The sequence below is a fragment of the Mercenaria mercenaria genome, unplaced genomic scaffold, assembly GCF_021730395.1.
Source record: "Mercenaria mercenaria strain notata unplaced genomic scaffold, MADL_Memer_1 contig_3137, whole genome shotgun sequence".
Taxonomy (NCBI): Eukaryota; Metazoa; Mollusca; class Bivalvia; order Venerida; family Veneridae; genus Mercenaria; species Mercenaria mercenaria.
Genome location: NW_026461250.1, coordinates 1 through 13,600, shown reverse-complemented (window position 1 = coordinate 13,600; position 13,600 = coordinate 1). Strand labels below are relative to the sequence as shown.

The 13,600-nt window shown below is 33.0% G+C and overlaps 1 protein-coding gene across 1 annotated transcript; it reads left to right on the top strand.

The window, feature by feature from the left end:
• Nucleotides 1-335: 335 nt before the first annotated feature.
• On the top strand, nt 336-13,113 carry LOC128552771 (guanylate-binding protein 1-like; the record flags this gene model as incomplete). Its single annotated transcript, XM_053533834.1, has 5 exons — nt 336-516; nt 5,948-6,075; nt 6,681-6,790; nt 11,824-12,248; nt 12,839-13,113. Coding segments are annotated over exons 1-5 (1,101 nt in total), but the record flags the coding sequence as incomplete, so codon positions are not given.
• Between the last annotated feature and the right edge of the window lie 487 nt (nt 13,114-13,600).

The following is a 13,600-nucleotide window of genomic DNA, read 5'->3' as shown; positions in this document are numbered from 1 at the left end:
TATTTATATAAGTACGTACATAGCTGTGTGCAAAATATGGCGTCAAAAGAATTATTTGAAAGGTAAGATTTTTATCATTCATTTTAAGTACTGTTATAACATAATCCTAGTATACAAAACGGACAATGTAGCATTAATTATTCTTTATCTGAATTCAACTTGTTTGTTGTATGCATTTTATTTTTACATGTATGCACAATGAACAGGTTTTAAATTAATCTATCTTTAGAAAAACGACAGTGGATATCAAACGAGAAAAGACTTGACAAATTGTCATTATAACTAAAACTATTGAAAGTATCACTTGCCTTATCAACTTAAGCTGTTACAGGTTACCAATATTCAAAGCGCCTATGTGCATAATAAGTACGGCAAAAGATGGTACATTACAACTTGAAGACGAACCTATGAAGCAAATAGAACAAATAGATCAACCGCTTGTGGTAGTTGCAATCGCTGGTCTGTATCGAACTGGAAAATCTTACTTAATGAACTGTTTGGCTGGAGAAACAAAGGGTAAGGCAAGGCTGCTCTTCATTACGTTTTCTCCTTCTGTTACACTTTTTATGAATAACGTTTAGATATATGCTTCCGCTTATAAATTCTTTGAAACGTACTTACACCCAAAACAACTGCGTTAACTTATTAATAAACGCCCTTGTTATTACGAAATATATTGCACATTTCGATCATTTTCTAGGAGCGATAACTTCACAAAGAGTCGAAGGAAAAGTATAGGTGTTGTAAATATCGCATTGAATCCAATAGAAAACCAATAACCGTATATAAAACGAACATTCAAGCCAAATTGAATTGCCAAGTAAATATATCAACATATAGCTTTCCATTCTCTTCTTCATACTTTTTCATATCTAAACTTTTGAAATATCAACGGTGTTTGATAATATTTTCCATTGAACAATAATTAAGAATTTTGACCTTTCAATAGTTTAGACATTATTGAATACTGAAAAACGTACAATTGCAATTTGCTCCCAGAGAATCGGTTCTAAATTTCCTATCCAAACATTACATGGAATTCAATGATGTCAACGGAACATATTTTGGCACGACAGGTACTCCAATTAGAGCTTTCACTGACCATTGACCCATAGAATTAAAAGAAGATCTTTACATTTCTGCATGTTGACGTAATGTTATCTCCGTATATTACTATGTCGAAACGTTGGTAAAATATACAGAACAGGGGTGGCTAACTCGAAACTTACGATATCGCTGAATATACGAGGTTATTTACGACATTGTTAAGGTAACACTAAGGTAACGCTATTTCAATAACTCAAAGCATACCTTATCAACCTCGTATGTTGAGCCTGACATACGATACCGTAAATGTAAAAAAGTGCATAAAAATGAAACGGGAATCTTTCACATTTGTAATTGTCCTATCTTTAAGGAACTTGTAATTTATTTCCTTTATTTTTTTGTTGATTTAGTTTAACTAAAGCAAGTAGAAGATCTTTATTAAATCTTGAAGGATGGAAACGAATGACGTCCGTAAGTAAATATCTTATTGTTGTGACATTTGCATAACATCATATCCTTAGGACGGCCGGCACATTTTTTATACAATCTCGCCAGGCATACGTATGTTTTTGACAACACTGAAAATGACGTCAGATAACCTTCAGCTTTTTCCGGAAGTAAATAAAAAGAAAGTACACAGGCTAAAGTCGCATTTGCATTGGTCTATAATCAGGGTTCATGCGCAGGGGCTACCCCGTCTAAATGTATGCGCATGGACTTTTGTTTTGCTAATGGGAGTCAATTTTCAGCAGTTTCTAACGATTTGAAAATACCTGGGCTTTAGCACGACATGTCAGCTTATCATCTACGAAAAAAAATTTTGCACTGAAACAAAATCCCACAGGGGTCCGTAACGGAGCAAGGGTATATGGAGATTTTTGGAACTTCGTGAAATCGTTCAAAAGGTCCTTTTTGCTGTTGTCTAAAAGTGTCAGTATATATATGCATCGGATGTTGACATATATTTCCGTATTTGAAAGCTGCAACCTAGACATTTCAGAAATATTTTTAAAATGAATTTCGTATAATAAATGTTGATTATACGGAAGCGTGAAATGGCCATCAGACGCTAATACGTTTCATTACGTTACGGCCGCGGAAATGATATAAGTATAGTTGATATAATAATTTATCGCTTTTTTTCAGACATATCAAAAAGCACCCGGCCAAGTGGGCCTATTAGCCAACAGTGAATGAAATTCGTATGAAATTAATGGCTTACATTAGGCACCATAATGTGTTTTCTAGTAAAAGAAGTAAGTGCCACATTTGTGATCAGGAGAAGTTAATAGGTTCTTATGTAATTGTACTAAAACAGTTAACAATAATACATTGAATATACACAATAGCGACAGAATTATACACAATATACATGGCCGTAGCGAGAGACTAAAATTTACCGAGGCAATTGAGTATGCGCGTTTGTTCGTGGTTGTTTGGTAAATTTGAATGGTAAAGGCAAAGCGCCGACAGGGGTTAGTTAGGGATGTTGTGTCCCATCCTCCCCTAGGAGGGTTTTTGGGGGGCTTCCCCAATAAAAAATAGGATAAATGATATGAAAAACACACTTTGGTGCGCTGTTTTTATTTAAAAGAGAAAAATTACCCTTTACACTCCGTGATCTACCCCGGGTACTAATATTGATTTACGGTTCGTTTGTAATGTGTCTCTCTTGCGATGGCGGTCTCGGATGCAACACAGGACGTGTATGTATAATATTCTTCTTGTGGAGCTCCTGGTTTATCTCATACGAGTAAAATTAAATGTAAAAATATTCAAACAATTTTCCTTACAATCAAAGTTGCGTCTAAAAAGGATTAGTTTTCTATGAAAAAAGTTCTTCTTTCATACAATGACAAGGATGTTGCTAAAAAGACTAGATATCAGTATAACTCATCACAGAAATAAGAGCAGAATTGTTTGTGACGTAAAAATAAAATAAAACTTCATTAGGTTGAAAAGAACATTCAAATACATATAAATTAACGATTACAACATAAATGAAGTTCCATCAATTGATCATGATACCACATGTCTACGCGGCATTACCTATCGTCTGCATATGACGCTTCAACAGCAACCTCGCGCTTAATAGTCTTCAAAAAAAAGTGAAAATAAACCGCACCGTTGTCCATCAATGATATTTTATTGAAGATAAAATAGCCAAAAAACGTTGGTATGTAAACTTTTCTGGTGGAGGATGTAATAAACCCCCAACCTCCCATTTCCCAGGTTCCGCAAATTATTGCTCCGGTTATAAGTGCCCAAGTACGGAATGACGATGGGAGGGGTGCGAATTTCAATTCGGGATCAGAATGTTACACGAATGAAAAATGCAATCCTTGTGAATGTTTGGAAATAGCTATTTGGTGGGTTTTAACAGGCCTATTTTATTACATATATATGGGAGTCAGGGCGTAGCGCAACCAATTCTGAAGCTACTCAGCGGAAGAATGTGAAACGGGGAGTCCTCTCCGTTTGTGTGGGTCAGTTGAATCTCCCCACGGGTAAAGATTTTTGGAATAGAAAGACAACTTGTGGCTTCTTGTAAAAGCGACTGGCCAGTATAACCTGCAGAGATCTATAATGCACATGACAGGCACGTAGCTTAGCACACTTTCATACGCCAGGCATATATCGTCATTTTTCGACTATAAAAATAGAAATTCAATAAATAAAATTTGAAGGCTTAGGGGATGAGATGTAAGATGAAATCAAGATGTTGAACTGTGATAGCGGTATATAGTACATCCTGTCTTAGCGGGCACCTACAGGTATTAATTAAGCAGCCACTTGCCTTAAGTAGCCAATCTAGAAACTTCCCAAACTGACGTTTCTATTGTTCCGAATGAAAAGTTCTAAGATATTGTTTTGATATAATTATGGGCAACACCTTTGACCCTCATCCTTGCCTGATACGATAATACTTGAGCTTATTTGAAACTTAAGAGGGAAGATCAAAGTTTATACTGGTATCTACAATGTATGATATAATTTATTTGAGACAGACATTATGGATATATTTAAAGCTGTAAGACTTAAAGTGTACTACACGAATATACTTCTTTTAGTATGATAAATATATAAATTTTATTCGTATAAAATACTCGTACAATTTTGAAGCAATGGTATGTGTAAACATGTAACAAGAATTATCATTAGGTTCAATACATCTGACCAAAGGAGTTATGCTGTTGTTTGTTTAAGTTCTTAATTTGAGTAATTTAAGTCTATAATTTCTATCGATGAATTTGACGGGAAACTTATACTCCAATCTTGGAATAAAAGTAGCTACATACATCTCCAGTTGATATAAGACGTTGTTTTTTTCTGCAAACTTTTGAATTTCCTTACATTTACAGTATTAAGGTTTCTGTCTGTTTATATTATTCGAACGCAGTTATCAAGAGCTTTTTTCTCATTTTGTTTTACAAATGCAATGACACTGCAACTTTTGTTCATATTACCAAGTAATGAGATCCAAGCAACTAAAAAGGCAAAAAGAATTACCTTGCGGCATTCATTTCGCTATTTACATTTAAAAGCAGTTTCCTCGGGCCATTTTTTCCATAGTATTGTAGACACTTTTTGCATTTAGCAGTGTTTAGATTATGATGCAAATGTATCTGATAACATATACTGTCATTTCAATACAGTAAACTTTTTTGACCGCTAAACTTGATTCAGTGTTATATCTGGTAAATCTTTTGAAGATTACTCAAATTTCTTTACTGACGTGTCTGAATCATGAATGGATCATGAAAGGATATCAAATTATGTTAACCTGTCATCCACTTTTTGTAATAGTGGTAAAACGTTTGTTGATATCAATCTACATTTGAGCACGGTAAGCATTTACAGTGAAATAAAAGTGCGCGTCTACAATAGAAATTATTATATGAATGACAGTTGTGAAATATTTACTAAACTGTAGGACTAGGAGTACCAAAATCTGCATTAGGCAAGTACATTTATTTTGACCGTATCCAAGAGTTTCAGATATATGCAACAGAAATGTTTTATCAATCACTGAACTAGCTAATAAATTACATTAAAAAGTCGAACATCTTAATTGAACGACTGACACGTTGAACGACTGAAACGTCGAGATCTGTTATTTCTTCAAACATGTCCTCGTAAGTAGGAGTCCAAAACAGATGCGTTAATCGCACAGCAAAATGTATGACATAAGACAGGAGAACGTATCAGTATTTTATAGCTAACATACGAAATCTCAATTTACATAATATTGACTGAAAATATTTAATGTTCTATACACGTTGGGATTTTTACAAAAAATGTTTTGATGCACATTGAAAGGTTTATACCATCAATTCAAAAAGTGACTTGCATGTTTGAGGTCATTTAAAGATCTTTGCAAATATTCATTAATACTCGTATCTCTATGTTCTTTTTACTAAATAAAATGCCATTGCTCAAATACCTGTATTAAGGTAACTTTATAAGGTCCCTTGCAGGCAGACGAAAAAAACAACAACAGTTTTCAGGAAATTACCTCTATATCGATTTAAAAAAACAACAGGAATGGAAAAAGCTAGATTATAAATGAAAAAATAATCAGAAAGTTAAACAAAACTTAATTTCTTCAATTTTCTATGTATTTACGATATAGATAAGTCACCAATTGTTTTACCCTAAGATACGGCATTACTTAAGGTATCTCGTATCTCGCGAGAAGATTGAGTTAATCAAAAAAATCCTTACGAGCCAGAAAAAGTGACGTTACGACCACCTTAGGACTTAAGGGACCCTTGAGTTAGTCACCCCAGGTATATTCGCGTTCAAGGGTGTTGAATTATTTAGACATGAAAACTGGTAGTTGTACCTTCATTAAGCACTTAATATGCTATCCCATTTGCTTATTTCCTCTCATGGATAGGATTTCCACTTGGAAACACGACAGAATCAGAAACAAAGGGCATTTGGGCTTGGTGCAGAATTCATCCAATCATAAATAATCAAGTCCTTCTGCTGCTGGATACGGAAGGCCTTGGTGATATTGCAAAGGTAGGCTCACATATATACATGTAATTTCAAATGAATTCTATAATGCTCAAAACAAGATTTCCAATTAAAAACATAAGCATGAGTACTGTTCTGCCTATCTTATGGTCTTAAGAAAAATGTTCTGAAAGACAAACCATATTTTAAGTTTATCTTTCTTATATTTATGAGACATGTTATTTATGGTAATACAGTGTTATATTTTGTCTCAACACGTCCGGAACTGTGTACAAAGTGAAAGACATATCAAGTCCTTAAACATTTCTTTCAACAAACGCAACCATAAGAAAGTTTAACTTTGCAATCAGGAAACTAATGCATTCAAAATATCTTGTAAAAAAGTTATGCAGTACGAGAACATAAGGAAACGATGGTCAAAATTCATTAAAGATCATATGGCTGATCCAAAGCCTTATTTGTGTAATCGTGAAATAAACCCTAATGTCCAGGCATAGCGTATGCACTATATGAGAGCTTTGAAGTCTATAGTCGCCAAATGAGTCAAATACTTATGCTGTAGATATTCATAATATAGAAAATATGTGAGCAATACTTAACCATACTACTAATTTTCGCAGTAAATTATTCAATTTGGTTTCTATTTAAAGGGAAACAACGACCATGACAATAAGATATTCGTGACTGCAGCTTTACTGTGCAACGTGCTGGTATACAACATGATGTCAACTTTCAATCAAGATGCTATCGAAAAGCTTACGTATCCTTTTTTGGAATACAACTTCAATATAATATAAGCTATAATTTTTATATTAAGATCGCATATACCATATGCAGCATATACAAATATGAAATAGTTTTGAAGTAATAAAGACAAGGATAACAACTTTGTTTTGATATTATAAAAAGCTATTAAAACGTGCTGTTTCAGCTTGATTTTATTCCGATCTCATAATCTTTTTAGTTAAACAAACACTATTCATTCATCTCATGTACAGCACCGAAAAGTATTATTATAAACAAACGTCAGCGGCGTCAAACCATACAAAAAAATGCAACACAAAAATGGCTCCAAGACTGGAATAAAAGCTAATAGATAATAAAATAATCGCTAATATAATTGATGACATACATTATCCTTTTCGTCATACTATTCTTAGCATTCGTCTCGCTATATACTGTTCAGATTTTGCTTGTTGTTTACAACACACTAAATAGATGTTCTTCTTTATTCTATATAGAATTGACATATTCCAAATGGCCACAAAACCAAGACCCATCTTAAATGTCTGTAATTTATAACTTCTTGAATAATATTGTTAGTGCTGAATGAAAATCAAACAAAAAGTTGGGGTCATGTTCGATGCAAGAAAAATTTATTTCGGTGAAATACATAGACCTCAAAGTTTCCATGAAAAATCTTTCATGTTGTTATTTCACTATGAAAATGCTACCTACATGTCAAGCATAGATCTGTTATGTTAGTTTAACAAAACAGAAAATGCAAAGAAAATAAGGAAAATAGCTCTGCAGAGCACAAAAAGATTACTATTATGCGAACAACACTTGAAAATCGCGCCATTTTCCATTATAGTGTCTGTATGGCTTAACCAAATGAATGTTATGCATTAAGTGAATTGGCAGACCTTAATGTTTTCTTTTTCATAAGTTCTTACAGTCAGTGTGCATTGTACATTGCATTTGAGAATTATCATTCCGAAAACCGTAGTAGTTGTCAGGAAAATAAAAAAAGGACCACAACTGGCCAAAGCTGGTTATCTCATTTTGTACTTGTCTGCTTAAATATTTCAATTCAAAAGATAATGTACCTACTCAATTAAATGGGATAGAATCCTAACCATCAACATGAGCCCAGCAGAGCATCTTTGAATCCACTCCTAACGACGCCTAAGAAAAGTGCGCTTTTTGTTCTACCTTACATTTCAGACACGGTGACTCTTTCCACTGACAATTGAAAATTGGATGCCTTTTGCCTCCAGTCAAATGAATCTTGATTCTAGAAAACGCACCTCTTCAATGTAACTGATGATAATCTTAAAGTTTGCACTTTGTTCTAATTAGAATACAAAAAATCTCACAATGATTTAGTTCTTTGACATTTAACTGGCCTCAGAAATGTTTGTTTTTCCTTTCATAATTTTCATTGGATTTTATAACTACATCAATTGCACATAATCTACTTATTTTATATGTTTACACCACTTGAAAGTATTTTTGATATCCCACTCCTTTACTGTGCAAAACGAAAACAGTAGCCAGTAAAACACGAACCGCTCTGTCAGAAGACGTCAGAGAAATAGTATATTAAGATAAATATTTGTTCAAAACCTTAATTTACATCAATTATCTAGCGTTCGCGATAACGTCGCTTTGGCAGCTTTTTCATCTAGAATAATAACTATAATCTCCAATTTTCTTCCCATTCAGTTATTTTAGTGAAACACAATAGCCTTCGGCTCGTGTGCCGTAATTATGCTTAAAACATTGTCATGACGTCACTCCTTTGTTCTCGCTGTACTGTATTTTTAATATTGGACTGCTTTCAATGGGACTTAGTACAGTATTTTCCACGTGGAGTCCAATATTATTTTAATATTGGACTGTGTTTTTAATATTGGACTGCACGAGGAAAACGATTTATATACAGAATCAGTGTCTTCGTGTAGTCCAATATTTATCAATACATGTAGCGTAATTCCATATAGAAATATTGTAATCAAATGAAAACAGTCCAATAAAATAACACAGTACTGATAATAAAAAAAGGAAAATTAATATCAAAACTAAATTTTATGTATAGATGTAGATGCATAATATATCTGGACAAAATCGCAAACTTTTAAATATAGCATTATACATATATATATTTTGCATGCGTCAACGTAGTCTTACTCCCTAAACGACGACTTCCTAGAGCAACAATCTCTTCAATATTGTTCACGTTTCCAGTTTTAAAAATTGTGCAAGAATTTATTGCTCTCTGTTTAAAAAGCAGTTTTATAAGACCTATCATGATAGTTCTTTGAGACCGTACTGTCAATGGTCTTTATGATTTTGTTAAGTTTAAATGAAATGTCATTAATACTTTTCAAGTAATGCTCCGGACAAGCCTTATTTTGTATAATAAAGGGAGATAATCCAAAAGCTAGGTAAGGTAGAGTTATGGTTCTTTGACACTGCTCTTGATTGCTCTATGATTATGTGAAATTTTAATAAAATGCCGTTAATACTTCTCAAGTTATACTACGGGCGGACGGACGTGTCAACCATATGCTCGCCCTTCGGGAAGCATAAAAATAATAGTAATAATAATTTACGATTTACGAAAATTAAGTGAAGCATTGCATCCTCGTATACATAGCTCATATTTTGTTATGTCACATTCCACATTTTCTGAATTTATCCGTACATCTGTACATAGAAAAAACTAAAGAAATGCTTACACGTTAATGTTCATGTAAACCCCTAAAAATGATATGAGCCGCGCCGCCGCTGTTCAGTAACAGTTTGTCTAATTGCAGTAGGCTTTGAAAGCGAACAGCATGGATCCTGGCCAGACTGCGCAGGACGGTCGCAAAACCAATATGTTGGTTTTCTCATGGTGCAGCTCATAGTTTTGTTGTGGATATTGACAGTTACAGTTTATGTTTATTTGAGTATTACATCCGTATTGAAAAAAAAAAACTGTAAAAAACAGGATGTTCTTTTCAAAAAATAAACGTTAATAGCACCCTACGTAGAACAAATTGCCTTCATTTCTTGTGTTCGAAGCCAGTGTGAAGCATTTGCTCACATTTGTTCAGTCTGTGAGATTGCCTATTGGAAAAGAAAAACAACTGCAATTAAGGGACACATGTACTTTCATGAACCTTAGTTTTGTCGAAATATCTTTTAATTTTGTACTCGTATATTCTGTTTCATTTTATGCTATTTTTATGAAATACTGAGATTTTAGTGAAAATAAATCTAATAGATTCAAAGTGAATGATATCAAATATATTTTTCAGTATTCCAGTTGGGACTACATTAAACATCCATTGTAATAATAACTTAAATAAGAGTAGCTTCGAGTGCATAAAATTTAGACATAGTACTAGAGATCAATCAATTACCCAAATCGTAATCCTACCTTGCATTTACCTTTACACCTGTATGACGAAAATTAAAAGGCAGAATGAAGTAACTGTGTAGTGAAAAACGTAGTGATAAGTCATTTAATTTAAATGTCCTTTTTCATGGTAAATATTGAAGAGTTTTTTCTTGTTTTTATATATAATGTGTGACATGCTATGAACTAAATTATATCTAAATTTCAGCTTAAATAGTAGATCTGAATTTATTTTATCAGTCTTCAAACTTTTTGTGATATCAAACAATATGCATGTATTTGACAATTCTTTTGCATTGACATAAGTTCTTTCTGCAATAATCCAGTTATAATTGGGGATTAAATATTTATCAATGGCTCGACAGGTAGAGGTAGGACTATCTACAAGAGCGAGTACATGGAAATTAAACAAGAAGTTTCAGAAAATCATCAATAACATGCTTGAAAATGATCAGATCAAGACTTAAATATTATATTCGGTTTTAGATTATATATATATAAGCAATCAACGTTAATTTTTTAATTGTTTTTCATAATTTGAAATTTAAGGTACTATCCCTACATAAATAAAATTCATATTGAAAGCAAGTTTTCCCTAGTTTTCAGCTTCCGCCTCGCCACTATGCGTCGTTTATTGATCAGTTAAAAGGAACGAAAATAATATCACAAGTTTAGTATGATTTGGACTTACCAGTAGCTGTATCCCATAATATATTAAAAATGTCTGTTCTGTAACTCTTCTTGCACTAAATTTGAAGATTTTCGGGCAAATTCATGTACAACCCAACAAAAACTGTCATTGAACTAATAAATCACAACAGTATATTGCCAGGCGTGTAAACAAACAACCCATTTTCTCATTTAGTGCACATGCAGCATTCATTTTCTCCAGCTGTCCGATTCCAACTACGCTTTCAGTGAAAAAATTATCATAATCCGCCATACCCTTGTAAATTTTAACACAAAGAATGTTTCCTTGTACACACTTAAATAAAAAGAACATAATCACTTTACCCTTGCCATGAATTAAAATAAATCCAGTTTTTTGTTTCTAAAATGTCACAAAATTTCTTTCCTCCCGCCGCCACTCATGAGAATACTGCTGCTTATTCCGTACATCAGTGTACATGTGTAAACACAATAAATAGCATCACGAGAATCCCGGGCTAACGAAAGTCCAATATTACGAAGGCGAGAAACCCGAGAAAAACGCAGTCGTGCATTATGAGAAAAACGTGCGTAAAATAGTCATGAGGATCTTCAGAGTATTTTATAATCATATAGCAACTGTTATTAAATGCGGTAAAATGAATAAAAACCGAATTATTTTAAAAATATTTTACGTCAATGGTTTATACGTAATTTTTTGATTGGTTATCTCATTAAAACAATGTTTTAAGTAAGATATAAGCCTCAAACGATCCAATATGTAAAATACTGGACGGTCCTCAGCGCTAACGTGCTTCAGACAGTCCAGTATTTTACATATTGGATCGTTTTCGTCTTATATCCTATACATACATTTACTGTGTAATGTAACACGAGATTATATAATATATTCTGATTTTTTGACAAAGTAGACAGTACACCTGATAAATTCATGTTATATTAAATATATTAGTAACTAATAAGTGTTTGTTTTAATTCTTTAACCACCACGTCAGATTTATATCCGAAATGTCAAAACATATAATATTTGCAAATGGCGGAAACAACACCGATGAAAAGTTTGACTTAATTTTACCCACATTTGTTCTGTGTTTGCGAGATTTTTCTTTGGATATGAAAAAAGATGGCCGAAATCTGACCCAGGATGAATACCTTGAAGACTGTCTTGAGCTGAAACCAGGGAGGGGGAAAGAAATTGAAAAGTTCAACAGACCAAGAGACTGTATCAGAAGGTATTTTCCAAAGCGAAAGTGCTTCACTTTTGACAGACCAGGGAGTAGAGCAGTAATGAAGAGATTGGAAACAGCACGAAAAGAAGAACTGTCAGAAGATTTTCTTGAAGAAACTGAAATTTTTCTACAATATATGTATAACTGCAAACCTAAAGTTATATTAGGCAGCAAGCCTTTTCAAGGGAAAAGTACGTATAAAAGACATTATTTTATCCAAAATATGTCACGAATTATTGAGCATGCGTGTTGTTATATTTATTTTCGTTTTGCTCTTTTCATTTGTTATACCGAAATCATAGTCGAAATCAAGTTTAAACTGCTGTTTATTTATACATAAAGCATATTTGCTCTAAATTTTACCACATGTAGATCTACGACATAAATAAATACTAGTTTATAACATTTAATAAAAGGTTTATATGTTATGTTATGTTATGTTAAAAACCAAATTTGCATTGGTTCAGGGCTGAAGGCTGAGTCAAATACGTCTGCCTGAAGACGCATAATAAGGCCAATATGAAATTGATATTTTTATTATTCAACACCTAATTGAACTCATACTTTAGTTTGAATTACGTATTGGCCCTGCGTCTTGTTTTTTTCTTGACCTGATATTTTTCATATCGACCCTGCATTGTTGAATAGTTGAGCAATAATAGATCATTAATATTCAGCTAGCACTTATACAATATCATTACACGTTATTACAATAATACGATTTGATCTTATTCGCCGTAAATTCACTTTGTGAGGTCTTAATTTCATTGGAATATTTCAGTGTTTAAAAAGCTGGCAGAAACGTACATAAGTGACATAAGAAGTGGTGTCATACCAGATGTAGATGACGCTATTCAGATGGTGGCGAATATGGAAAATGAACGGATGGCGAATATAGCAGTTGAAGAGTTCAAGGCTAAATTACAGGCGATACAGCTGCCTATTCTTCAGGTCCAAAAATTCAGTAACTTGTATACAGATATCCAGAATGCAATATTGGCCAATTTTAGATCCGAAGCAATGTTCGAGTCGGAGAAATTTGAAAAACGAGCATTAGTAAGTGTTACTTTACAATGTATAAGTAATTTCAAATCTTTGTTACAGTATGTTCTTTGGTATTACTAGTCAAATGTTTTATTTCCAAATAGAGTGCATGGTTTTATATTTATCAAAGCAATTCTATCATTCCTTTCTACAGTTCATTAAATTTAATGTAGATATCATTAGTTAGACACTTATGTGCGCTTGTGCATTTCATACTCGAATTGTATATGAAGTTGCCATTGAATGTCTATAACGCTGAACACTTAAAAATAATCCAGTTTGAATTTTGAAGAAAGAACAGAAAATAAAGTATTTTAAATTTTAACCGCAACTAATATATGGATAAAACTGTCAGAACTCTTTCACTGATTGAAATGTCCATATCAGTTTTTCTTTTCTACGTTTTACTTTTTCCGCAGAGATTTCTTTTAAAATGTTCACTTCATTTCATTTCTTCATTTGACCTTTTCATTCAAACTTGCATTTTGAAAATTTGATC